Raw genomic sequence first — 27,374 nt, 5'->3', positions numbered from 1 at the left:
TAGCAATTAGAATGATATTTCCTTGAGTTCAAGTCTTTACTGTATGTCTAGCCAAATTGATAGAATGTTAGACTGAGTATTTTAGCTTTTATAAATAATGTTCACAGAAGTGAAATCTAATGTTATCACATATATAATTGATAATAAAAACTGCCACACAGTTTTTTTTGATAAGATTGTTACAAGGGAATGGAATGTTCCTTAGTTCAATTCAGAGGAAAAATTATAAAACCTAAAAGTGTTGCTCCCTTTAGTGTTGGGAGCTCTCAGCTTTCAGTGTTGGGAGCTCTCAGCTCTCAGTGTTAGGAGCACTCAGCTCTCAGTGTTGGGAGCACTCAGCTCTCAGTGTTAGGAGCACTCACCTCTCAGTGTTGGGAGCACTCAGCTCTCAGTGTTGGGAGCACTCAGCTCTGGTATTAGGAGCACTAATTTCTTTACCTGCCATGAAGACAAAAGAAGGAAAGCTCCCCAAACAAAGACTCCAGCAGCTGAGTGTAGCTAGTCACTGCTAATTATGAAATGAATTATGCTGTGAGACCCTCTTCTTTATTATAGGAAACAACATGCCTTCTGATAACCAAGCATACTGCAGTTAGTCAAGTGCTGACTGATCCATAGCACTGTGCCTCTCTTCCTACCTTCTAGGAAGTGCAGAGACGAATGAAATGTTGGTTTTCAGTTGTGTTTAGTTTCCTTACCCCTCCGCCTCTGGTCTTTATCACTGTGTTAGTTGTAGTCATTTCATCACTTTCTGCATGTTATTAAAGCTCTTTTTTTCATTTTGAAAGTGGTTTTTAGTTAATAGTAAACTAACTGCACTCCAGCACTGCCTAGTAGGGTTTTGGGCTGTATGCTGTTCTTAATCCATACTTACTCTATAGGCTTCTCTTGACCGTGACTTAAATTATTCATTTCCTGGCTTGTCCATAATAAATTATTTGTTTCAGACATACTTTGTCTTGTTGCCCTTTATGCTTTATGGTTCCTCTGAGTTCTGTTTGCTATTTTAGTATGAACTCATGTCAGACTATTAGAAATTTACTGTACCTAGAAAGATTGGCTGTAAAAGTTTCATAAAGCAAAATTTTAAAATTGATTGTAGCTGCATCTACCTGTACTTTTTATTTAAATTAAATTTTTTCATTGGGAAAATATTTTTAATATTTCAGAATTATAAAAGTTTTAGAGTTTATGAATCTTCTGTAATGATTATGCAGTAGAATGTCACATGCCCAACCTATTATCAGAATATGATAGTTTGAGCTAGACAATAACCAACCTTTGTGTTTTTATTAACGAATTCCATCTCTGTTTTTAAATCTTACTAACTCATACAAATGCCAAACTTTAAAGAGGAAGTTTCTCACAGATGAACTTGCCCCTCATGTCTTTCATGTTGTTAGTACCTGGTATTGTTCAGCTCTCTGCCAAGAGAAATCCTTGGTATGCATCCCATTTTAGGGTTTGAACCAATTCCAGAATAGATGAAGGATACTCTTAATTCTATTACTCCTTTTGAAGGATAGGCCTATAGATGTTTTTATTTCTGAAGATATTGAAGGCTTATCATCTTTGAATTTACAGTTCTTGTAGATATGGGTTTTCTGCTAAGAATTTGTGCATATATTTTGGTATTTTCTATTTTGTTTCATTTTCTCCAAATACTTGGTTTGATGACTAAGTTCATCTAACAAACAAGTCTTAGAGTGTATGCTTGTTGCTACAATTCCTTCCTGGGGGAGCCATAAGCAATGTTCATTCCACCTTCCAAAGTTCCAGTGATAAATTAAGGCAGAGTTTTCTACCAAACAAAGTTTATTCTGGGGAGCCAGTGAGTCCTTTGGGCTTTCTTATAGACAAAGTGAGTGGTTACTTACAGGGGTGTGGGTATTCCTTCCTCAGAAGACTGTACCTGCAAAACTTTTACCTAGCAGACACAGTGGCTTTTTTATGGCCACACAGATGGAGTTCCCTCTCTTAGATTTCCCTGGCCTATATATTCAGCTCTCCCTGAAGCCATGAGCAATTAAGGCAGAGTTGTGCATAAGTGGAAAGCCTCATGATCCTCTCCAAACATCCAGGGGGAGGTTGGGGAAGTCAGCAAGCCCAGCTGGGATAGTCATGTCACAGGCAGGCTCAGTTGACCACTTCAAGATGGCAGTTCCTGGGCTCAGAGGATAGTCACACACAACTTGATAGTTTGAAAATCCTCTACTTAAAAAGTAGTATTCACTCATTTGTATCTGGAGACATGATTAAGCGTGTTATACCTGCATTGTCTGTGTTCATCTTTCCATTAAAACTGAACCATATAGTGAGACAAAGTGGATATATCACAGTGTGTTTATAATGGAACCATGTTTTCCACCAGAGTAATTAGATTACAACTATAGCCATCTACGTGGATGGATTTGGGAGAACATATTGAGCAAAAATAGCAAGACACAGAATATGTATAGTATGATTTAATATAAATAATGTTAAAATAAGGCAGACTATATAACATATTAAATAAATATGTTTATTTCTTTAAACTATAAAGAAAAAAATGAAATGAAACAAACAGTATATGTCCAAGATATGTCCTTGCTGAATAGCTGTTCCTCTGGCCTGGTTGTAGGGGTTAGAGGATGAGGGACCTATAGAGAAGTCAAAGACTATGGCGGTGTTGCAGAATTTATTTGGGTTGGTGTGTAGAGTGCTTCTACTTTTATTTTTTCCTCATTTTAACCCATTTTCATACATTAGTTTAAGGTGTATTCAGTATCTAAGAACTTCTAATAGAAGTAAAATAAAACCGACATTTAACAACACAATTCCCCTTCCCCAGTGGAGGACAGGTGCTATCTTTACCTCATTCCTCACATTTAACTGCCATTCATTTTACCTTTGAATCTTGAATCTTGCTTTAGTTTTTATCCATAACCTCCATCCATTTGGCGATGACTTAATAAGGCATAGATACTGAAATATGAGATAATTAGATATTCAGGGATCTGAGCGTCTGTGTTATACAGAGATAACATAAAGGTTAGTTTCTATTAAAGTTTTTATTTAAAACAAAAACAAAGCCAGATACAGTGGCATAGACCTTTAATCTCTACTATTGGAAGGCTGAGGAAAGATGATGACCGTAACTTGAGCCCACTGTGGCCTAGGTAGTAAGTTTTATGCCAGCTAGGACTACAGAGTGATACTCTACCTAAGACAACCAACCAAATAAACAAATAAACGACTGAACATCAACAACAGAATCCCAGTATTTGTTGTTGTTGTCTTCATCGTGTTTGCTTCTTGGTTGCAGATAAATGTTGACACCTTTGGACATCTTGCTGACATCTTGCAGGATTCAAATAAGCATGAGGCTAGAGGGCAAGTGCTTGAGCTAAGGGGAAGAATGGAGATGGTGAAGAGTCAGAGAAAGCTAGGCAGGGAATTGTAGCAGGGTGTGGGTTTTCCTTACTGAATGCTGCTTTCAAGTGGCAGCAGACAGTCCAGCAGAAGTGTCTTCCAGAATGTTACAGATCTGAAATTGGTTACCAGGACAATGTGAGGGCTGGCGCTGTCTTGTACAGTGTCACAGACAGGCAGAGTTAAAGACGAAAAGATGCAGTGTCTTGAGTGAAAAGTTATAAACAGAAGCTAAGAATTGAAGTGCAATCTTTTCACCAATTAGGGATAGAGTAAACATGTAGCTAGTATGAGTAATATTAGGTAAAATTACTATAATCTTAGTATTCTGTCTGCAGAACAAAATGCTTTGGTACCCAACTTTGCCCATTTTATTTTTTGAAATGATTCCTCCATTCACAAAACCACTGTCATTTTTCTAGAGCTGTTTTGTAAATATTACTCAGTAAGAGAATAATTATATCTTACTTTAACTATATATGTTTTCCTTATTAGATTTTAGATAAAATTTTGGAATGTTTTTTCCTTTCTGTACACTTAAATATTTGTTTTCAGTGTATGTTTAGTATTTACTATGAAGTTTTTAATGTGCTTTTCATCTTATACTAATAAACAGGTGCCATTATGGCACATTTCAGGGGAAAGTCCATGGACATGGCACCAGACTGAGCACTGTAGTGCTGGACTTGCCTGTGAAAGCTAGTTGGCCATATCATTGATTATTAAGATGTAAAGCTTATGAAATAAGTTGTTTTTTCTTAGGCATTCCAGCTTACAATCGGTTTAAATCTTTTCCATAGACTGAATCTGTACTAAAACAGGAAATACGTGACCTTGTAAAAGTGAAGACTCTGGTTGATGAAGAAAATGCTTTCTTGAGGAAAGAATTCAGTGATTTACAGAAGAAATTTAAAGATAAAAGCCAAGAAGTTAAGGTGTGTTGACTTGTGCATGGCTTCACAGTACCTTTGCTTTGAAGTCCCCCTTGAAGCTTTGCTAGCCCCTGTGGCACAGAAAGTGACAAGCTTGCCAGAAAATTGCCTTAGGCCTTGCTGTACCAGTTTTCTCACATGCAGAAACTCTGATAAAGATGCTTTAAAGCTAAGTCTCGGAGCTTTATAACTTACAGATAAATAGTTAATGATGGAAGTGGAGCTAAGAAAGTAGGAGTGTGAATATGTGGCTTCTTGTAATTAGATTCTGATGGGACTGGCATTATTAATTGATAAAACCCAGGTCTGGGAGGATATGTCTGTGTGGGTCTCAAAAATAGCTGGGGACAGCATCAAAGGCAGCTTGATCAATTAATGGGCTCTTTGCAAATGTGTACTCATCAAAGCTGTCATCCAGTGAAAAAATATGACCCATGCACCTGCATGAAAAGAGGGCCGATAAAGTACACAGGTGACCTTGGCCATCAAATATGGACGAAGCTGCAGCAGGGTGAAACTGCACAGTTTACATTTGCTGATTAGTTCTCACCTTTTTTATTTCGTGTTTATCGGCCCTTGTGGTACTGTTCTACAGGACGCCAAGGAGTGCGTGCAGAGTAAAGAAGAGCAAAACAGATTGCTTATAAAAAACCTGGAGGAGGAAAATGAGAGATTATGTACACGCTGTGCTGACCTGCTAAATGAACTGGAGACACTGAAGAACCAGGAAGCACACTGGAGAAATGAAAAGCACAGTGTGGATGCAAGAGTAAAGGTACAGGACGGAACTGAGGCCATGCTGCTGCTTGGGGTCTGCCTTCTTACAGGAAACTGAATATGTGTTCTTTCCTTAAATAACACGTTATCTATTCAGATCCACCAGTAGGGACCAGCATTAATTTATATTCTTTCACTTAAGACCCATAGCTTTTTAAATATTGATGTTGCAAAGCAGGAAACTGACTTCAAATAGTTATCCTAAAATGTAATCATTAAAAAATAAAGGCTATTGCTTTTGAAATAAAGTATGTTTTGAAAAATATACTTAGAACCATTGGGTTTTTTTTTCTTTAATTAAGGCTTACTTTTAAAAATGGGGCTAGAATTCATTGCAATACATTTTGGAGACTCTTTTCTACTTCCTTTAAAACCAACATGTAAAAAAAAAAAAAAACCCACAAAACAGTTAAAAATACCTATGGTTCTATATGATGTTTTCTTTGGATTTAGGGGAAGAGTAAAGTTTTATTAGAAGATAAAACTTTTTAATATTTTTTATACTATCCTCCCATCCATTCTGAGCATCACTTAACAATGCAACATCTTTCTGCCATATTTTCTTTGTCTGGAGATTTTTGTTAATTTATTTTCCCATTAAATTTCAAATTTCTCTTTATCATATATTTTATTGAAAGGGGTAGAAACAAATAAGACCAGTGAATATAAAAGTCTTTGAGTGTGCATGAGGAAGGAACACCTCAGAGCATGTATGCATATGTCCATCATGTATATCTTATATGAGTATTTGTGTGTATGTGTATATTTGCACGTTTGGGTAAGTGAGCAGATTTATGCGTGAATATTCATTATGGGAGAGGGATAAATGAGTGTGAATCTATCAAGTGCACATATTTGATACAGTTCAATGACGTCGTGAACCAATCAGCCATTGGAGTAGTTGAATCTTGATCTGTTTGCTTTAATTTTTATTATTTTCTTGTAAAATACAACCTTTGATAATTTTGATGGTTCTATAAGGTTAAGTGAGGCTGCCTTGTGTTCAATCATAATTACTTGATTATTTAGTTATTGCTTGAAAGTTTTGTGTCATTTAAATGATCAGTTCTCTGGTTTGCTCTTGCATTTTGTTGGACAACATTTTTCATTTTTGCCACTTGAATATAATTAATTGGACTTTAAAACTTTGGATTGATAAGAATCTGTATCTTATTTCCTTCCTTAATGTTTTTGGTCTTAAAATACGTCATCATGCTGGGCAGTGGTGGCGAATGCATTTAATCCCAGCACTTGGGAGGCAGAGGCAGAGGCAGGCGGATTTCTGAGTTCGAGCCCAGCCTGGTCTACAGAGTGAGTTCCAGGACAGCCAGGGCTACACAGAGAAACCCTGTCTCAAAAAAACAAACAAACAAACAAACAAACAAAACAAAACAAAAAAAACAAAGAAAACAAACAAACAAACAAACAAAAACATCATCAGATTTAATAATTTGAGATTCATTTTTTAAAATTTCCTTGTATGTATGGGTTTGTTTGTAGACTTATTTTTGTGATTTGAGGCACTGTAGTTTTGTAATTTAAATAATAAAGTCTATTTCTTTATTCTTTGGTAAGTCACGAAATGAAGCTTTTTTTATATTCTTTCACTAAGCTATAATATTAACAACAATTTTGTTAGTAAATCACATTAAGAAACAAATGGTACCATGCTTAATTTAAAATTTAATTTTGAGAGAATATTTATTCTACCAGGCATGTGTGTAATATAACATTATATAATCTTCTAAATGCTTTTGCTTTGCTCTTGTTAATTTGTGCATTTGTCTCAGCCATAAACCCTACCATAGGTAAGGAGAAGATACTAATTTTCTCTCCTATGTACGTATTTATTTTTCATAGGCCAAGTTATAGTGATATTTTTAGGTTATATGATAACTGCTTTTAAGCCTTTGAGTAAATTGCCTCATTCTGTTCTAAATAGCTATGTATCAGTTTTTTTGGGCTCTTTTTTATTTCTAAATACTTTTGTTTACAATATAGTCTGCCTTTTTGACTGTAGTTAACCACTTGACAGTTGTGAAATGATATCTCATTATATGTGTTTTTTGGGGCCTTATTTTGTTTTTGTAGTAATGGGGATTGAACCTAGAGCCTTGTGCATGATAAGTAAATGTTCTAGCACTGAGCTATATCCCCAGTTCTCATTCTGATTTTAATTCGCATCGTGATAATGATGTGAACATGTTTTTATGTGTTCCTGGTCATTTGCATATGTTTGTAGAATTGTCTATGCAAATGCACTGGATATAAGTCCCTCACCAGATATAGAATTTGACACTATTTTCTGGAGGTTTTTGGACTGATTTTTGCTTCCTTGATTTTTTGTTTTTCTATAGTAAGTATAGTAACAGCAACAAAAATGATCTTGCTGTATTGTGACAGTTTGATTTTTTGCTACTGAGATTATATAATTCTGCTTTAGCTTCTCTAACAGGTAGGCCTGTCCGCACACATCGCTATGAGCTAATGCTGTTCCTTTAAACACAAGAAGTTTCTCATTTTTAATGACACTTGTCTACTTTAATTTTCATTGTTGCTAAATTTTTTGAATGGTATAAGAGACCAATTTATAATCAAAGATCATAGGACTGGATCCTATCTTCTGACATTTTCAGAGCTTAGTATATTATGTATGCATATGATTTTTATTTACCCCTTCATGTCAGTATCTTATCCACTCCATCTGGCTGGTCCCCTTATTTCCCCAAAATAAATATTTTGTCTGTGTATACACAGGAGTGCACATGCACATACCCTACCTCTAGATTTGCATAAAAGAGAAAATTAGTCATGTTTTGATAACTTTTTAATGTAGTGTGAGATACAGGTTCAACTTTATTCACTCAAATCTTTCAGTAATCTTTCATTACTACAAAAGAAAACAAAATAAAACAAAATAAAACAAAATAAAACAAAAGAAAAATTGATTGCCTTTTACCCACTATACCTCTAAATATTTTGGCATCCTTGTTAAATACTATTTTATATAAATATGAGTTTATTTCTGGAACTCAGTTCTGTTCCTTTGATTATATATCTACTGTCACACCTTTGCCATATTACTTTGATTATTAGAAACTTGTAGCTATTTTCAAATATTGGATATGTTTTTTTTCTCCAAAGTTGGCTATCTCAGTGTCTTCTATTTGTGCATGAATTTAGAATCACTCTTTCCATTTCTACAAAAAAGGCCATGTTTCATTAAAGGGGAGAAGAAAGATGAAACGTACATAATGCATATATTTCAGTTTTCTTCATTGTTTCTCTCCACAGCCTCCTCAGTTTTCTTTTAGTGTGTATTTCTCATCAGACCCTGTCCTTCTCAGCTCTTTGGATCTGTCTGCACAGTACACATCTCTTACTTTTATTTCCTACTCACATCTTTGGATCCAAAGTGAATCTTGTATAGATAATTTACATACTATAATATAGTATAACATAACATAACATAACATAACATTTTGTTTATCCACCCTTTCCATGCATTTGTTTTGAGTGGAGAGTTTAATTCAATTATTTCAAGAGTAGAGTGACAAGAAAAACTAACTTTTGCAATTTTCTTACAATTTTTTATGAATGTCTTTCAGTCTGTCCCTCATTACCTCTATTGTGAATGTATGGTAATCTGTCTATCCCTCATTACTTCTTTGTATTTAGTTGTTTTTTTATAGTGTAGTGTACATTTTTTTCAGTTGTGTGTGTATGTGCCTATTGATATTTTCTTTTTGGTTGTTATGAGAATTGCATTTATCATCCTAACCTATGCCAATTTAATTTGAATTAAAAATATCACTTGTCAATGTCTTATGAAAACTCTTTCATGTAGAAATTATTTAATGTAGAATAATTCCAAAGATCTGGAATTATAAAATGAATATAAAGACTTGTTTTGTTTCTCATTTTAACGAAAATGCTTTGAGTGTTTTCTCATTTAACATAATATTGGCTGTTGGTTTGTCATATACAGTGTTGATTTGTTGAAACCTGTTTCTATTCAATGTTTCTTCAGGTCTTTATCATGAGTGGATGTTGGATGAGTGACTATATGATTTTGTCTTGTGTTAATTTATGTAATTAATAACCTTTACTAATTTATATATTTTGAACCATCCCTGCCTCTCTACAGTAAACCCAACCTGATTAGCGTGAGTGATATTTTTTGATTTGTTCTTGAATTTGGTTGAAAGTATTTTATTGATAATTTTTATTTCTAAGCTCTTTGTGGATATTGGTTTATAATTTTTTTTATTATTTTCATCTGCTCTTGGTATCAGAATAAAGACTAGCTTTGTAGAAAAGGTCTGTTGATATTTCTTCTTTTATTTTATGAATTATATTTGAGAAATATTGGTATTATTTTTCTTTGAAGTTCTGATAAAATTTACTAGAGAATCTTTGTGGGCCTGGATTTTTTTTTTTTAGTTGGAAGATTTTTAATTACTACTTTGTATAGATATGATAAAATTGTCTCATCTCAGTTTAAGTTGTTAAGTCATATACATCTAGAAATCTGTCTATTACTTTTAGTTTTCAATGTTTTAAAGAAAGTTTTTATTTTTTTAATGAAAGATAGTGTTCTTAGGTATCTCTGGGCTGATGGTTATCTTTTAGGACTTGACATATATTTCTCCAGATCTTTCTGTCTTGTAAAGTTTTATTCCAATGACCTGCTGTTATTCTGATGAGCCTGACTTTATATGAGCTTTTTTTTTTTGTCTTTCTGCTTTTAATATGATTTATGTATTCTATTTAATCTTTTAATTGTACATTCTGAGTTCTTTTCCTGATCTTGTGTCTGTATTATCGAATGTCCCCTGTATATACATTGCCATCTCCTTCCCTAAATGGGACATTTTCTGTTAGAATTATTTTAAAAGATAATTTCTATGGCTGTAGAATGAGATTTTTCTCCTCTTCTATGCCTATTATCCATAGGATTGGCCTCTTTAGAATAAACTGTATATCTTGGAATTCCCACAGGTAGTCTCTTATTTTTTATCCTTCTCCTTGTTTGTTGCACCAGTTCATCTGTCATGTTTTCAGATACTCTCTCCTTTCTCTTGATCCATTCTTCTTGTGAAACTCTACAGGGAGATTTTCATTTCCAGGATTTCATATTGGTTTTTTTTTTTTATAGTTAATTTATTTTTATTTTATGTATGTGAGTATACTATTGCTGTCTTCAAACACACCAGAAGAGGGCATCAAATCCCGTTACAGATGGTTTGTAGCCACCATGTGGTTGCTGGGAATTGAACTCAGGACCTCTAGAAGAGCAGACAGTGCTCTTAACCGCTGAGCTATCTCTCCAGCCCTTCATATTGGTTTTTATTTATCACTTCTTTTAGTTGAATTCCTCTTTCCCATCCGAGTTGTTTTCCTCATTCCATTCAGCAATTTTGTGTTCTCAGTCAGGGATCTTTTTTTCTTTTCCTTTCCTTTCTTTTCTCTTTTTGCCATACTTTTATTAATTCTTTGGAGTTTTCTGCCTGGGATTTTATCTAATTCACTCTCAGTTGGAGTCATTGTGGTAATAAATTTTGGGAAAATTATGTTGCCTTGATTTTTTTAAATGTTTCATAGGTATCTGTGCTATTTATTTGCTTAGTTTAGTTTTTTATCAGCTAGATTAATTTAAAGTATTTGTAATATTCACAGACTTGGATGGGGTAGAGGTGAGTGTGTAGTTCAGAAAATATTTCCTCATTCCTGAAGCACATAGGTGACTTATATAAACTCTATATTATTGTTGCCTGAATTCAATTTTAACCATGAGAGCCTGCTCAGTTTGCTCTTGCCTCTTGGTAAAATTTTCAGTTCAGTACACACACACACACAAATTTCTTTTTGATTATTTTTTAATACCTTCTTGGCAGGCTGTGGAAGGGTATCCTGATTCTTGGGTTGTGGGTGTTCGGCCACGCCCCCAGAACCCAGGCTCCTGACAAGAGCCTGCACCCTTCAGTCACAGTAGAGGGTGTGATTAACAGGCCTCAGACCCTAGAGAGATTTACATACTAATGAGGTACCTGAAGGCCAGAGGGTGGAGCCAATTAAGCATTCCTCCCCAGCTCCTCCCCCCTCTTTCCCTCCTTATTTAACTCAGGTCTGCCCTGGGTTTTGGGGGGGGGGGGTGCATCCAGATCCATCCACCATCCATCATGACATTAAAGCCTGTAAAAACCCATGGACTCTCTCGTGCCATTGGGACTGAGCTGTGAGGAATTGTGGAGCCACAGCAGGCAGGCCTAACTTCCAGCTGGAGGAACCCTGTGTTCTCCAGCTACAATAACCTACACCTGCTATTTGTTTATATTCTTTTGGTTTATATATGCAAAATTACATTTTTTCTTTGTCTATATTTTCCTTTTGCTCTTGGTGATCTTCATGACACTTGTTTTAATATTACTGCCTGGCAGTATAGCATGTGGAATTCCTCAGGTGTGATGGATGTCTCAGTATCTTGTTCCTTTTGACAGGGTCATGCTTTCTTGCTCTTTTTTGTGTCTTATGCTTTGTTACTGAAAGTCAAGCATTTGCCATGGTAACTGGTAGCACTTGAAATAGGTTTCTGCCCATGCTTGAGGGTTTGCTTTTTGTTAACTTTTGAAATAGTAGTTTTATTTCTTTATTTTTGCAATCAGTCTACAAAGGTCATATCTCTTGGTATGTATTGCCACTGAAATCGTTGTCATTTAACTCATGTTCAGGTGGATGGGTGTAGTGGTCCAACTTGTGGTTCCAGCATAAAGAGACTGAGGCAATTTACTTCATGGTAAGTAGTAGACCAGCCTGGAGTACAGAATAGAATTTTGTCTTAACAAACAAACAAACAGACCCCACAGAAGAATAAAGTAGGGGTGGGAGAATGTAATAACAAGACTTTTCTTGAATGCTAAGAGTTAGAACTAACAATTAAAACAAACACCCAATCAAATCCCCAAACCTGTTCCCGAGTCTGTGGGTCAGGCACTTTTATGCTCAGGCCTTCTTTTTTGCTTTTCCTCTTTCATCACACTAGTGCCATATTCAAGGTCAGCTAGAGGAACAGTGGATCAGGGGCTTTTCTGAGCAGCTAGTGTGCTTTGAGAGTGCTGGCTGATTCTTAAATTCTCCTGTGTGGATGGGTTTAAAGTTGCCTAGTATCCCAAATGGTATCCCATGGCTTTTGCTTCTACTCCTTAGATGTTCTGTTGCATATTTAGATTTGTAATCCTTTGTTTCTAGCAGCAGTTATTTCATCTTGTTGATTTTCATAAGTGATATTTCACACCTTTTCTGGTTGTACTTTCAATTGCAATTAGGGAAAGTTGACTTGCATCACTTCCTTGGGTGTCCCTAGACAAGTTAACATGGGGAGTTTGCACTAGTTTTTGAGTAAGTCCTGTTTTACACCCTAATGAACCAGAAATATGACTTCTTGTTGTAAATAGCACCTAGTACCACTTTAAGACTACCACTGCTTTATCAGTTCTTAGCCTTAAGATCACCCCTTACTTGAATGGATGTGTAGAAAGTCAAATGCAAAACCCAGTAAATGCATTGATTCATTGCTCCCATTTCCATTTGCCTTTCTGGCTTTAGTCAGTATTTTTCAGAGCTCAATTATACTCTGGAATCTTCTACTTCAGTGTTTCCAAAGGAGAAAGAGAGCTTGGGCCTTCTTTTTCTTTTGGCTGATGTCATTCATTTTCAGATGGTAGATTTATTAAATATAGGATTCTGGGCTTGACATGAGTTATTCTTTAAATATATTTGCTATATTATCCTAGTGTCTTTTTTATAATTAGAAGTCACTTGTTAATCATATTTAGGTAATTCTAAGTGTTGCCTCATTTTTGAGATTCTCCCTGTGTCTTTGGTGTTCAGCATTTTTCTTACAGGAGCACATGGATCTCTCTGCACTTGTGACACCTAAAGTTTATTGAGTTCTGTGGGCCTTTACAGGCTCTTTATTATGGATGGGCTGTTTTTACCTGTTATTTCTCCAGACATTTTTTTCTCATTTTTGGTAGTCCCTGTCCAATACTTTTCTAAGGCTGATATATTTTTTCTCTTTAATCTTTATCTTCAAGATGGTTGTCTTTATTCTTGTCAGCTAATATCTTATGCTAAACTCTTCTATTAAATGTATTTAAGTTTATTGTGCTTTTCTAACTTCAGAATTTGACCAGATATTTTAATTATTTTATTTTCAGATGACACTTGTATTCATTTGTTTATTTCATGTTTCAATAAAACTTTATTTATAGTAAGTTTGCTAAGCCCTGAAGTTAAAAGAAAAAGACCTAAGAAAATATGTAAGATCCAAATGCAATAAAATGATAGACAGTCTGAATATCAAATTAAAGCTAGGCAAAGCAACCCAGTAGGGGTAAAGGGTCTTAAAGGTAGGCAACAGAGTCAGAGACAACTCCTGCTCCTACTGTTAGGAGTCCCACAAGAAGACCAAACTACTCAACTCTAACATATGTGCTTAAGGGCCTAGGTCAGGTCCTTGCAGCCTCTCTTGTTGGCTGTTCAGCCTTTGTGAGCCTTTATTGGCCCAGGTTTGATTCTGTGGGTTTTCTTGTGATGACCTTGACCCCTCTGGCTCCTACAATTCTTCTCCTCGTCTCCTGTATGATTCCCCAAGTTTAGCTTAATGTTGGCTCTGTGTCTCTGTATCTATTTCTATCAATGGCTGGGTGAAGACTTTCTGATGACAGTTGAGTTAGATGCCAATCTACGAGAATAGCAGAATATCATTAGACATAATTTCCTTGACTTTTCCCTTCCAATTTCTGGTTCTAGCATTGGTCTCTGGGCTCTCCAGCCTCTGGTGTCTGGCCCTCTGGGAAGTGTTGGGGTGGAGGTTGGGGGGTTTGAAGGGAGAGGTAGGGGCTCTCCCTCTTATGGCATGGATCTCAAGCTGGACAAGTCATAGGTCAGTCACTTGATACTACTTTTATAATCATAGTTTTTCTGTACTTCCTTGATAATGTTTATTTTTATTTATTTTGGTTGTTTTAAATCTGCTGTGTGCCTCTGTCACCATTTCACAGCTGTTTCTGCTCCTTCTTTTGTATGTAGATGACACTCGAATGCTTATTTGTATGGCTTATGATTCTGTTGTTGTTTTACTGAAATATGTAAATTATAGTCTTTTGGGTTAACAATTCCTTCCTGCTTCCAACCCAGGGCTTCCTGGTTTTACTGATCATTTCTTGCATGGTGGTTTGTACTGGTAAGAGTGAGTGCTTTGGCAGGTGACCAACTCAGCTTGTGTTTCTGCTCTACTCTTCTTTCCTCTTTCTCTTCTTAATCTAATTGTTGATATGTTCGTTAGTATTCCTATTATCCTGAGTTGATAGGCTGTAAAAATTGCTACTTTAGTCTTCTATTGTTTGGACAATGTCTTGGTGCTCTAGCTGCTCAAAAGCAGTAAGGGAAAAAGGTCAAGTTACATATAAAGGTAGACCTATAAGAATTACACCAGACTTCTCACCAGAGACTATAAAAGCCAGAAGATTCTGGAGTGATATCATACAGACCCTAAGAGAACACAAATGCCAGCCTAGACTACTATACCCAGCAAAACTCTCAATCACTATAGACGGAGAAACCAAGATACTCCATGACAAAACTAAATTTACACAATATCTTCCCATAAATCCAGCCCTACAATGGAAAACTCCAACACAAGGAGAGAAACTACAGCATAGAAAAAGCAAGAAAGTAATCTTCCAGAAACCCTAAAAGAAGATAGTTACACAAATATAATTCTACCTCTAATAACTAAGATAACAGGATGAAACAATCACTATTCTTTAATATCTCTTAACATCAATGGTCTCAATTCTCCAATAAGAAGACATAGACTAACAGACTGGATATGTAAACAGGACCCAGAATTTTGTTGCATACATGAAATGCACCTCAGTAACAAAGACAGATACTACCTCAGAATAAAGGGCTGGAAAACAATTTTCAAAGCAAATGGTCCCAAGAAACAAGCTGGAGTAGTCATTCTAATTTCGAATAGTATCAACTCTCAACCAAAAGTTATCAAAAAAGATAAGGAAGGACACTTCATACTCCTCAAAAGAAAAATTTATCAAGATGAACTCAATTTTGAACATCTATGCTCCAAATGCAAGGGCACCCACATTCATAAAAGAAACTTTACTAAAACTCAAAACTCACATTGCACCTCACACAATAATAGTGGGGGATTTCAACACCCAACTCTCAGCAATAGACAGATCATGGAAACAGAAACTAAACAGAGACACAGGGGAATTAATGGAAGTCAGGAACCAAATGAATTTAACAGATATCTATAGAACATTTCATCCTAAAACAAAAGAATATACCTTTTCCTCAGCACTTCATGGTACCTTCTCCAAAATAGACCATATAATTGGTCACAAAGCAGGCCTCAACAGATACAAAAATATTGAAATAATCCCTTGCATCCTATTAGATCACCATGGACTAAGGCCGGTCTTCAATAATAACAAAAACAATGGAAAGCCCACATACATGTGGAAACTGAACCATGCTCTACTCAATGATGACTTGGTCAAGGAAAAAATAAAGAAAAAATTAAAGACTTTTTAGAATTTAATGAAAATGAAGGATTGTCATACCAAAACTTATGGGACACAATGAAAGCAGTGCTAAGGGGAAAACTCATAGCTCTAAGAATCTACAAAAAGAAACTGGAGATAGCATACACTAGCAACTTGACAACACACTTGAAAGCTTTAAAACAAAAAGAAGCAAATATACCCAAGAGGAGTAGACTGCAGGAAATAATCAAACTCAGGGCTGAAATCAACCAAGTAGAAACAAAAAGAACTATACAAAGTATCAACAAAACCAGGAGCTGGTTCTTTAAGGAAATCAACAAGATAGATAAACCCTTAGCCAGACTAACCAGAGGGCACAGAGACAGTATCCAAATTAATAAAATTAGAAATAAAAAGGGAGACATAACAACAGAAACTGGGGAAATTCAAAAAATCATCAGATCTTACTACAAAAGCTTATACTCAACAAAACTGGAAAATCTGGATGAAATGGACAATTTTCTAGACAGATACCAGGTAAAAAGTTAAATCAGGAGCAGATAAACTATCTAAACAGTCCCATAACACTTGAAGTAATAGCAGCAGTCATTAAAAGAAAGTCCCCCCCCCCCCAAAAAAAAAAAGCCCAGGACCAGATGGCTTTAGTGCAGAATTCTATCAGATCTTCAAGGAAGACCTACTACCAATTCTCTTCAAACTATTCCACAAAATATAAACAGAAGGAACACTACTGAATTCATTCTGTGAAGGCACAATCATGCTCATGCCTAAACCTCACAAAGACCCAACAAAGAAAGAAAACTTCAGACCAATCTCTCTTATGAATATTGATGCAAAAATTCTCAATAAAATTCTGGCAAACTGAATCCAAGAATACATCAAAACAATCAACCATCCTGATGAAGTAGGCTTTATCCCAGGAATGCAGGACTGGTTCAATATTTGGAAATCCATCAACGTAATCCACTACATAAACAAACTCAAATAAAAAACCACATGATCATCTCACTAGATGCTGAGAAAGCATTTAACAAAATTCAACATCCTTTCATGGTAATAATCTTGGAAAGATCAGGAATTAAACGCCCATACCTAAACATAGTAAAAGCAATATACAGCAAACCAGTAGCCAACATCAGACTAAATGGAGAGAAACTTAAAGCCATCCCACTAAAATCAGGGACTAGACAACGCCATCCACTCTCTCCCTACCTATTCAATACAGTACTGCAAGTCCTAGCTAGAGCAATTAGACAACAAAAAGAAGTCAAAGGGATACAAATAGAAAAGGAAGAAGTCAAAATTTTACTATTTGCAGATGATATGATAGTGTACTTAAGTGACCCCAAAACTTCCACCAGAGAACTCCTAAACCTGATAAACAATTTCAGCAAAGCATCTGGTTATAAAAGTAACTCAAAAAGAAATCAGTAACCTTCCTCTACTCAAAAGATAAACAGGCTGAGAAAGAAATTAGGGAAATGACACCCTTCACAATAGTCACAAATAATATAAGATACCTTGATGTGAATCTAACCAAGCAAGTGAAAGATCTGTATGACAAGAACTTCAAGTCTCTGAAGAAAGAAATCGAAGATCTCAGAAGATGGAAAGATCTCCCATGCTCATGGATTGACAGGATTAATATAGTAAAAATTGTCTTCTTGCCGAAAGCAATCTACAGATGCAATGCAATCTTCATTAAAATCCCAACTCAATTCTTCACAGAGTTAGGAAGAGAAATTCTCACATACATTTGGAATTAGAAAAAACCCAGGATAACAAAAACTATTCTTAATAAAAGAACTTCTAGGGGAATCACCATCCCTGACCTCGAGCTGTACTATAGACCAATAGTGATAAACACTGCATGGTATTGGTACAGAGACAGACAGGAAGATCAGTGGAATAGAATTGAAGATCCAGAAATGAACCCACATGCCTATGGTCATTTGGTCTTTGACAAAGGAGCTAAAACTGTCCAGTGGAAAAAGGACAGCATTTTCAACAAATGGTGCTGGTTCAACTGGAGGAAACATGTAGAAGAATGAAAATCGATCCATTCTTACCTCCTTGTACAAAGCTCAATTCCAAGTGGATAAAGGACCTCCACTTAAAACCAGATACACTGAAACTAATAGCAGAGAAAGTGGGTAAGAACCTTGAATACTTGGGCACAGGAAAAAAGTTCCTGAACAGAACACCAATGGCTTATGCTCTAAGATGAAAAATTGACAAATGGGACCTCATAAAATTGCAAAGTTTCTGTAAGGCAAAGGACACTGTCAATAGGACAAAATGGCAACCACCAGATTGGGAAAAGATCTTTACCAATCCTACATCTGATAGAGGGCTAATATCTAATATATACAAAGAACTGAAGAAATTGGACTCCAGACAACCAAATAACCCTATTAAAATGGGGTATAGAGCTAAACAAAGAATTCTCAACTGCAGAAACTCCAATGGCTGAGAAGCACCTAAAGAAATGTTCAATATCCTTAGTCATCAAGGAAATGCAAATCTAAACAACCCTAAGATTCTACCTCGCCATTCAGAATTAAAAGATTAAAACTCAGGTGATAGCAGATGCTAGCAAGGATGTGGAGAAAGAGGAATACTCCTCCATTTTTGGTGGGATTGAAAGATGGTGCAACCACTCTGGAAATCAGTCTGGTGGTTCCTCAGAAAATTGAACATAGTATTACCTGAGGACCCAGCTATATCATTCCTGGTCTTTTTCCCAGAAGATGCTCCAACATATAACAAGGACATATGCTCCACTATGTTCACAGCAGCCCTATTTATAATAGCCAGAATCTGGAGAGAACCCAGATGTCCTTCAACAGAGGAATAGATATTTAAAAATGTGGTACATTTACACACTGGAGTATTACTCAACTGTTAAAAACAATGAATTCGAGAAATTCTTAGGTAAATGGATGGAACTAGAAAAATATCATCCTGAGTGAGGTAACCCAATCACAAAAGAAAACACATAGTATTCACTCACTGATAATTGGATATTAGCCCAGAAGCTTGCAATACCCATGATTCAGCTCACAGATCACTTGAAGCTCATGAAGAAGGAAGACCAAGTGAGCATGCTTCGTTCTTTCTTAGAAGGAGTAACAAAATACTCAAGAGAGCAAATATGGAGACAAAGTGTGGGGCAAAAACTCAAGGAGGGGCCGTCTGGGGACCATTCCCCCTGGTATTCATCTCATAGAGTCACCAAAGGTAGACACTGATGTGGATGTCAGGAAGTGCATGCTGACAGGAGCCTGATATAGCTGTCTCCTTAGAGGTCTGCCAGAGGCTGACATATTTAGAGGCAGATGCTCATAGCTAACCATTGAACTGATCAAGGTTTTCCCAATGGAAGAGTTAGAGAGAAAACTGAAGGAGCTGAAAGGGTTTGTGGCCCCATGAGGAGAGCAACAATACTAACCTATCAGATATCCCAGGGTTTAAACCACCAGCCTGAGAGCATATAGGGAGGGACCCATGGCTCTAGCTGTATATGTACGGGAGGATGACCTTGTTGGGCATAAGTGGAAGAGGAGATCCCATCAAGGCTGGATGCCGAGTGTGGAGGAATTTGAGGCTGGGGAGGTGGGAGTGGGTGGGTGGATGGAGACACATTCTCATTGAAGCAGGAGGAGGTGGGATGAGATAGGGGGTTCCTGGGCTGAGGGGGGTGGGAGGAAATGGGGTAAGGGGATAACATCTGAAATGTAAATAAATTATCCAATAAAAAAAAACTTCAAGAAGCATAAAAAAGTCTGATTTAGTTCAATCTGAGTCATTTGCTGATTAAAAAAAAAAAAAAACCTGATCAAATGTATAGGTACATACTTGTAATCATAGCCCTCAAGAGCCTGAGGCTAGAGTGTTGGAGTTTCAAGGTAAGCCTGGGCTACCTAGTAGGCTTATGGATAGTCAGAACTATGTAGTAACTTCCCCCCTTCCCCTGCAACAACAACAACAACAGCAGCAGCAACAACAACAAGAAGAACAACAACATAACACACCAGAAGCCAGTGGTAGGATAAAATAGCCATCATTTGTTATGATCATTTGAGTGTACAATTTAGTAAGGTTAACTGCATTCACGCTCTTACAGAGCCATCCAGTGGACTCTTCACCTTGCACTTTTTCTACAACTGTGATTCTACTTTCTGTTCCTAAAAGTATGAAAATCTTAGATATTTTATAAAAAGGGAACCATATAGCCTTCATATACTTTTTGTAACACAATCAAGGTTTCTAAATGTTATAGTAAATGTCAAAACTTTGTCTTATATTATTATGGTAAGAGGAACCTAACATAAATATCATCTTAAGTATTTTGCATTGTGCAGTTTGGTAAAATATATTTATATTGCAGTAGAATTAATGTCCAGAGATTTCCTTCCATCTGAAATGAAATACAGTGTCATTAAATAACCATTATTTTACTTTCTGTATCTAGACTTTGACTGCTTTATATACCTCATATCTCATGTGAGTAAAATAATTTAGCCTTTGTCTTTGTAACTGGTTTCTTTTACTTAATATAAGGTCTTCATGGTTTATCCATGTCGACATATCTGACAGAATTTCCTTCCATTTTTAACTGCTCAACATCCCATTGTAAATCTATAAACATTTGTCCATTAGTTGATGTTTGTGTGGTATTCATAGCCTCTATCTTTTGGGTGTTATAAATCGTGCTGCCACTAACATGATATATAAGTACACTCTTAAGATCCTGCTTTGAATTCTTTTTGCTGTATAGCCTTAAAGCACACTGATCCTATGCATGTGCTAGTTCTTTTTTTATTCATATTTTGTTTTGTTTTGCTTCTTGTTTTTTAGAGACAGGGTTTTTCTGTATAACCCTGGCTGTCCTGCAACTTGATCTGTAGACAAGTCTGGCCTTGAAAGAGAGATCTGTCTGCCTCTGCCAGCTGAGTGCTGGGATTTCAAGGCCAGTGATACCACATGTGGTTCTTAATGCTTTGAAGAACTTCTATGCTACTTGCCACAGTGTTAGAATCTGGTCAACAAGAGAGAGCCTTCAGCTGTTCATATTCCTGCCCAAAGTTACTTTTAGTGGTTGCTGTTCTAATGTGTGTGAAGTGACACCTCACTGTGGCTATGATTTCTGTATCTCTCATGAAAATCATAGTAATTTTGAACATTTATTTGAGAATTTGCATTTTATAATTGGTCATGTCAGCTTAAATCTCTTGCTTTTTGCAAAAAATAGATTATACATTAGTTTCTTTATTTTGATATTTTATAGTTACATAACTGTGTGTGTGTATGTGTATATGATGTATAACTCCTTAACATATATATATAATTTGCAAGTACTTTCAGTATGTATGTGCCTTCTCAATGTATTTATTGTGTCTTTTGATAGCTTTTATAAAGTTTTATTTCTCTGCTTTTTAAATATTTTCTTGCCTATTTGCTTGCATTGCTTGTATGTTTTGTGTCACTGTTAAATCAGGTGTCATGAAACTTCTACATTAAAACACAACTAAACAAAACACAGGTTCAGTTTGTATTATCATACTCAATGGAGCATGGTCAAACTCTCAGTGATGTGCTCCTTAAAGAACTGAGTCTTTTCCTTTGCATACTTCCACCAGAATGCATCACTTGTGCAACACTAACTTCAGCATCCTTATAACATTTTCTAAAAGTTCTTTTCGATGGTTTCCTGTTTAGGCTGTTACTTTTTTGGGGGGAGCAGGTCCTGGGGGAGGTAGAGGCTCTTTAGGAAGCCTTGAATGTCCCTCTTTCTCAACTTTTTATCCTTAGACATTGATTTTGATACCAAATCAGTTTCCTTTCTATTCACAGTCAAGAGGCATGGATCATGGGACTCCAGATAATTTCTCGCTACAGTAGAGACCATGAACATTGCACACATCTGCAGTAGAGACCATGGACCCAAACAAAGCCCTAACCCAGACATCACTATAATCTCAGGCTACAGCATAAACCAACATAGATCAACTCACTTGGCTGTTGGTGGTAGCATGGGCCACAGATATCAACACAAACCATGGGTATAGCAGGACCATAGACCCTGACATGGCCCTTGGTAGCAGTGCAAGTCTGGGCATCATCATGGCCTCAGGTGGCCAACACAGGCCGCTCAGATCAATATGGCCCCCACTGGCAGCACATCCCATAGACATTGACATGGATTCAGGCCAAGGCATTAACCATGGACATCCAAATGGAGTCAGGTGGTAACCTGGGCCTCTAACATCAGCCCAGCCCTTGGCTACATCAGGACTACTGATCCCTACATGGTCCTCAGTATCATCACAGTGGTTTGGGAGTTCCCATGAGACCCTTTTAGCCAACAACTCAATTAAATGCAACCCATTCACCTGATACTAGAAGCTTCATTTGATGACAAGAGATGTCTAGCTGGTGCTCTGTCTTCCCCATTATTTGACAGTTTCATTTATAGTACCTTCATATATCTTTTTAAAGATGCTTCCACTGTATTAGGCTTCTATACTGATCCTCAAATGGCCCTTAATTTTAGCTGTCTTCCTGTACTTCCTTCCTTGTGCCCCTCCTCCCTCACCTCCCACTTGATCCTCCAGTTCCAGCCCTACCTTTACCTCTGACCATCCATGAGTATCTATTCTATTTCCCTTTCTTAGACAGACCTATCAGTTCTATCTAGTCCCTTATTCTATGCCTACCTCTGTGGTTATATAGATTTTAGCTCACTTATCCAAGATTTAACAACTAGTATACACATGTAAGTGAAAACCACTTTTCTTTCCTTGTTCTAGGTTACCCCAGAACAATTTTTTTTCCTAGTTTCATCCATTGATCTCCAAATTTCATATTTCAGTTTTTTAATGGCTGAGTAATAGTTCCATTGTGTAAACGTACCACATTTTTTTTATTCATTCATCACAGATGTTGAGGGACATCTAGGTTGTTTTCAATTTCTGTCTATTGTAAATACATCAGCACTGAACGTGGTTGAGCAGGTGCCTCTGTTGTGGGATGAAGCATCTCTTCTAGGAAGCTCAGTTGATCTGAGCCCTTCTAGTCATCTCAGCTGGAAGGGTCTCTCAGCAGCCCGTATACATTATGTTCTTAAGGACAGAGAGAGGAGGCTAGTGAATCTACTGAGCTTCAGGAACTTCTTGGCACTATTGCATAATTTCATGAGCTTCCCTTCAGGATGGACTATTTCACCTTCCCTTATAATATCCAGTTGTTTTGTCTCCTCTTAAAGCATCCTGTGCCTTACAGAGTTCCTTCCAAGATCGGCAGTTTTTGTCTGAAGGAAATTACTACACAATACTTACTTGTCTCACTATCCTTTGATATCTTATGGACAGATAACTCTCACTTCTCTCTTCAAATATATCCATATTAGATGCTGAAGTTCTTAAGTTATCTGTTTGGCTGAATCCAGTAGCCTTTCAAGTGTCCTCTCTATTTCTGTTCCAAGCAGCAGCTATAGCTTTCTTCACATTAGTGGCACAGTTCTTCATTTCTTGGTCATTTTATCTATTTCAAAGTTGTTTCTCACTGATTCTGCTTTTTCAGCTCTTCTAGGATAGTGTTTTTGTCCAAGTGTACACTGTGTTGATTCTTTCTTTCCTCCAGTGCTGGGAATGGACAGATCCAAATCAGGCTCATGTTCAACCTTCTTGTTTTCTGAAATAGGTGCTCTTGAGGTTGCTCAGACCAATCCTGAAGTCGCAATCTTCCTGCATGGGTTAAATTTAGTTTTCCACGCATGTCAGCTTTTTTTTTCCTTTAAAAAAGTAATTTTATTGAGAATTTCATATGTACATATAATGTGTTTTGATCAAATCTACCCTTCATCCTCTCCTCTACAATTCCTTCCCATCCCACGACTATTTTTCTGTTCTCACTTAATGTGTTCTGTCATTTGTTGTTTTTGTCCTTTTGAATCTATGGAGTCCTTCTACTGCTGCCTGTGTGTGCTTGTGTGCGGGACCACCTACCACAGTGTGCTTGTTCTCAGGGACTGCATTCCTGAGAAAATAATGATTCTCTCTCCTCTTACAGATCTTCAGTTGCCAATAGCTTTTTAGCTAGAGGTAGGACTTCATGAAGTCCTTCTATACCCATGCTGAGATTCTGACTGGCCTGATACTGTGCAGGTCTTATGCTTGTCACAGCTTATGTGCAGTGGCCCTTTAACATTCAGCAACTAATATTTTATTGCAGGCATCTACCACTTCTGGCTCTTGTTGCTTCCTATTCTTCAACAGTCCCCAAGCCTTTGGGAATGGGGTGTAGCATAGATTCCCCACTTATTTAACAATCTATGATTTTTTTTTTTTACTCTGTCTGTTGACCAGTTGTGAGGATCTGTGTTAATTTCTGACTAATGTACATAGAAGCTTCTCTAATGAAGGTTGAGAGATGCACTAATTTCTTATTATAAAGATAAGAAATTAAGAGTAGTTTAATACTATTTTCAATAATAGTGTTAGTGCATCAATCCTAGGGCCTCAAAAACACTAGGCAAGCATGTTCTGTAATGCTGGCAGCATCCCAGCCCTTTATTCTCCCTTAAACTTTAGGTTTTCTAAGGATTTTTGTGTAGGAATGTTTTTCTGTTACCTATTTCACTCTGATGTTCATTTGTCTCTTTTACACAATTTTGAGGTTTCAAGGCCTCCAGGTTGAAAATGCTCCTTTATTCAATTTATGAAATCCTCTCATACTCAGCATGAGCCAAGTTAAATCTTGAGATTGGTAACTTTGTCTGGATGCTACCTAAGTCCTTAAAAAATTTAACTGGTCTCTAGGCTAGAGATCAAACCTCTTTACCTTTTTTTGTGTGTGTGATTTTGTTTTATCTGTTACAGACCTTTCAGATTTACACACTTCTACATAATTGCATTTTGTATTAATCACCACTTTGTAGTTGAATATCTAGCTACCTCCAAAGACAGTAAGCAGGATACAGAGACGAATTCCCGTTCGCTCAGGTCATTGTCAGGCCCCTGTTGTAGACTTTCTCCCACATGAAAAAGTAATCCCACTCTCTCTCCTCCTTTTTCCTTCCTGACATTGTCTTTCTTTTTATCTATTACTGTATGTAAATGCATCTCATCTTTTATGGGTGAATAAATGGGAATTTCTAGTGCTTAACCTAAACCCTGATGATCAGTTATGGAAATAATGTATAAATGGTGTTAATATAGGCATACCCCATTTAAAATTTGTTTATTCACAATACTAATGAAAATTAATTTTTTATATTTTAAAATACATACAATTAAAAATAGTTTTAAAATGAAAGATTTCACAAATTATTAGGGCAAAGATGAGTTTTGAAGAATTTTAGTTGAAGGTTTAACACCATCAAGAGAACCAGAGGATTGTCTCAGTCTTAACTATTAGAAGATTTTTCTTTGCAGTGATAGCTAATTTACATTTGTACATTTAAGACAAGAAGCAAATGTGGAGAGAACTACTACTTATCCTTAATATTTAAACAATTCTGCTGTTTTTATTAATTTGACAAATACTTTCATTATATGATTTATTTTAACTTTAATAATAAAATTTTTGTAGCTTTTACAGTTTGTTTCAAGTTCTTGATTTTATACCATAAAGGTTTTCTAAATTTCTGACAAAAAATTCTATAACTAGTGTAAATTTTGTAAACATTTTTCACCTAAAGTTTTTCAAAATTGTCCTTTTCCTTTTTTATTTTGGAACTATTTTAAAGCTTGATATTTAAATATGTTAAAATTTATTATTGTGAAAACCCTAAATATAGTTTTAGTAAGAACATTAAGAACATTTCCCTTGCATCTTATAAAATACATATTATATACTTTTGTTCATACTTCATGTTTATTATGTTATAATACAAGTGCTCTAACTTTAGGTCCTGGAAGAAAATTTGATTGAAGCAAAGAAAGAAATTGAATCAGCACAGAGTAAATATAATGCCGTGTCACTGCAGCTGAACAACAAACAGAGTGAACTTCTCCAGAAAGATATGGATATTACATTGGTCCGGCAAGTATATTCAGTTCTGAATTTTATTAGAAGATCATTAGTCATTCACCACAAGTACTTACATATATGTAATTGTTAATACTTCTAAATGATAACATGTTTGTGCAGTGAAAATCCAGAATAGTGTGCACTAAAGTGGCACTAGTTAGTTAGGGGAGCGGGGTCTCCCCAGCACTGAGAGATCAGGACTCTGTTTAAACAAGAACAGTGTGTTTTCATGTTGTTTCCTGAACTTTTCTTCTGAATATGTACAGTGCATTTTTCTTAACTTAAAAAAACTGCATTATTTACTTTTAAAATCTCATTCTTAAAGAATTAATGACCCTGACAAAAGCATCTTAGGGGAAGGACAGTTACCCTCATACAGAGTTTCCCTAGGGGAAGGCATGGTGGCATTTAAGAACCAACAGTTCTTGTCCATGTGACTGCAGTATGAAGTAACTGGGTCACATGTCTGTTGCTGTCTAGGAAGCAGAGAGAATTCCAGACTGGATCTGATATTGGGGTACAACCTGTCAACCCCATACCCGCATTGATCTGTGTTTTCAGCCAGGCCCTGTGTCTAGAAAGTTCAGTAACCTCATGAGACAGCACCAGCAGCTAGGCAACCACAGCTAGGGCGCACATGAGTTTGTGAGGAACAATTCACATGTAGACACACACAAAACCACAGACTTTTAATAATTTCTGTCTATTTTCCTTTCTTTGCTTTCTTATGAAGACAGGTCAAATTCCTTCCTTCCCAGTAACCCAGAGGTATTTTTCCTTTATTATTATTTATTTTTTTTTAAAAATGATTTTCATTTAGTCAGAGAAAAAAAGAAAGGGGGAACAGAAGAATGGAGGGAGAGAGGGAGAGAGAGAAAGAGAGAGAGAGAGAGAGAGAGAGAGAGAGAGAGAGAGAGAGAGAGAGAGATTTACTAACAGCATGGCTGTAAAGTAATGTAAGAGGCAGGACCAAACCAAACTCTTCTCCATGCTGACATTTAATTCTCAAGTGTCCCAGGAATGTGAGAATCTCCCTTCTCTATACTGTGTTTGTTATGGCTGATGATACATATATTTTGAACTTTAATGTAAAAAATTTTGTACATATGAATCCTTACTCTCTTATTAAGAGATAGATGTTGTATCTAAATACTGGAAGATAAATAAATTTTTGTTTTTATCTTGTGCCTGTTATAGCTTACCTTCATAATGCCCTTTCTACATAGTCTCTTGGCCACCAGGCTCTCACTATCCACAGTGGACATACTATTGTTTTTCCCTTTTTTAAAATTTATGACTTATTAAGAGAAAAAGGCATGGTCTAAATGGATGTCTACTGTTTAATCTGTCTTTGTCATATTTCTTAGAGACACTGTGCAGTTCCTTATTCTCTCATCCTCAAGATTTGAATGTTGTTTTTATACATTCCCACTTTCAGTAGTCTATGACTACTAAAATGCAGTAGAAGATAGATTTTGCACATGTGTTTGTGTGTGTGGTTACAGGGTTTATAAATCCAATAGAGAAGAATCTTGCCTTAAATGTCTAAAAATCAGAGCTTATTTTCTCTGAATTAATTTTCATCAGTCTTGAATATTACATATTTCTTCATTTTAAATCTTTT

General features: G+C 36.2%; 1 protein-coding gene across 4 annotated transcripts in view; it reads left to right on the top strand.

Annotated features, from left to right (window-relative positions):
* Positions 1-27,374, top strand: part of Cntln (centlein) — a 240,402-nt gene that overhangs the window by 57,212 nt on the left and 155,816 nt on the right. For all 4 annotated transcript variants that reach the window (XM_034503722.2, XM_076934700.1, XM_076934702.1 and 1 more), the window contains exons 4-6: positions 4,212-4,346; positions 4,939-5,118; positions 25,629-25,762. In XM_034503722.2, the coding sequence (XP_034359613.1) occupies positions 4,212-4,346; positions 4,939-5,118; positions 25,629-25,762 (449 nt within the window). The remainder of the gene's footprint in view (positions 1-4,211; positions 4,347-4,938; positions 5,119-25,628; positions 25,763-27,374) is intronic.

Source organism: Arvicanthis niloticus, chromosome 5 (genome assembly GCF_011762505.2).
Source record: "Arvicanthis niloticus isolate mArvNil1 chromosome 5, mArvNil1.pat.X, whole genome shotgun sequence".
NCBI lineage: Eukaryota > Metazoa > Chordata > Mammalia > Rodentia > Muridae > Arvicanthis > Arvicanthis niloticus.
Note: the sequence above shows the minus strand (reverse complement) of the source record. Positions and strands in the feature narration are given on the sequence as shown.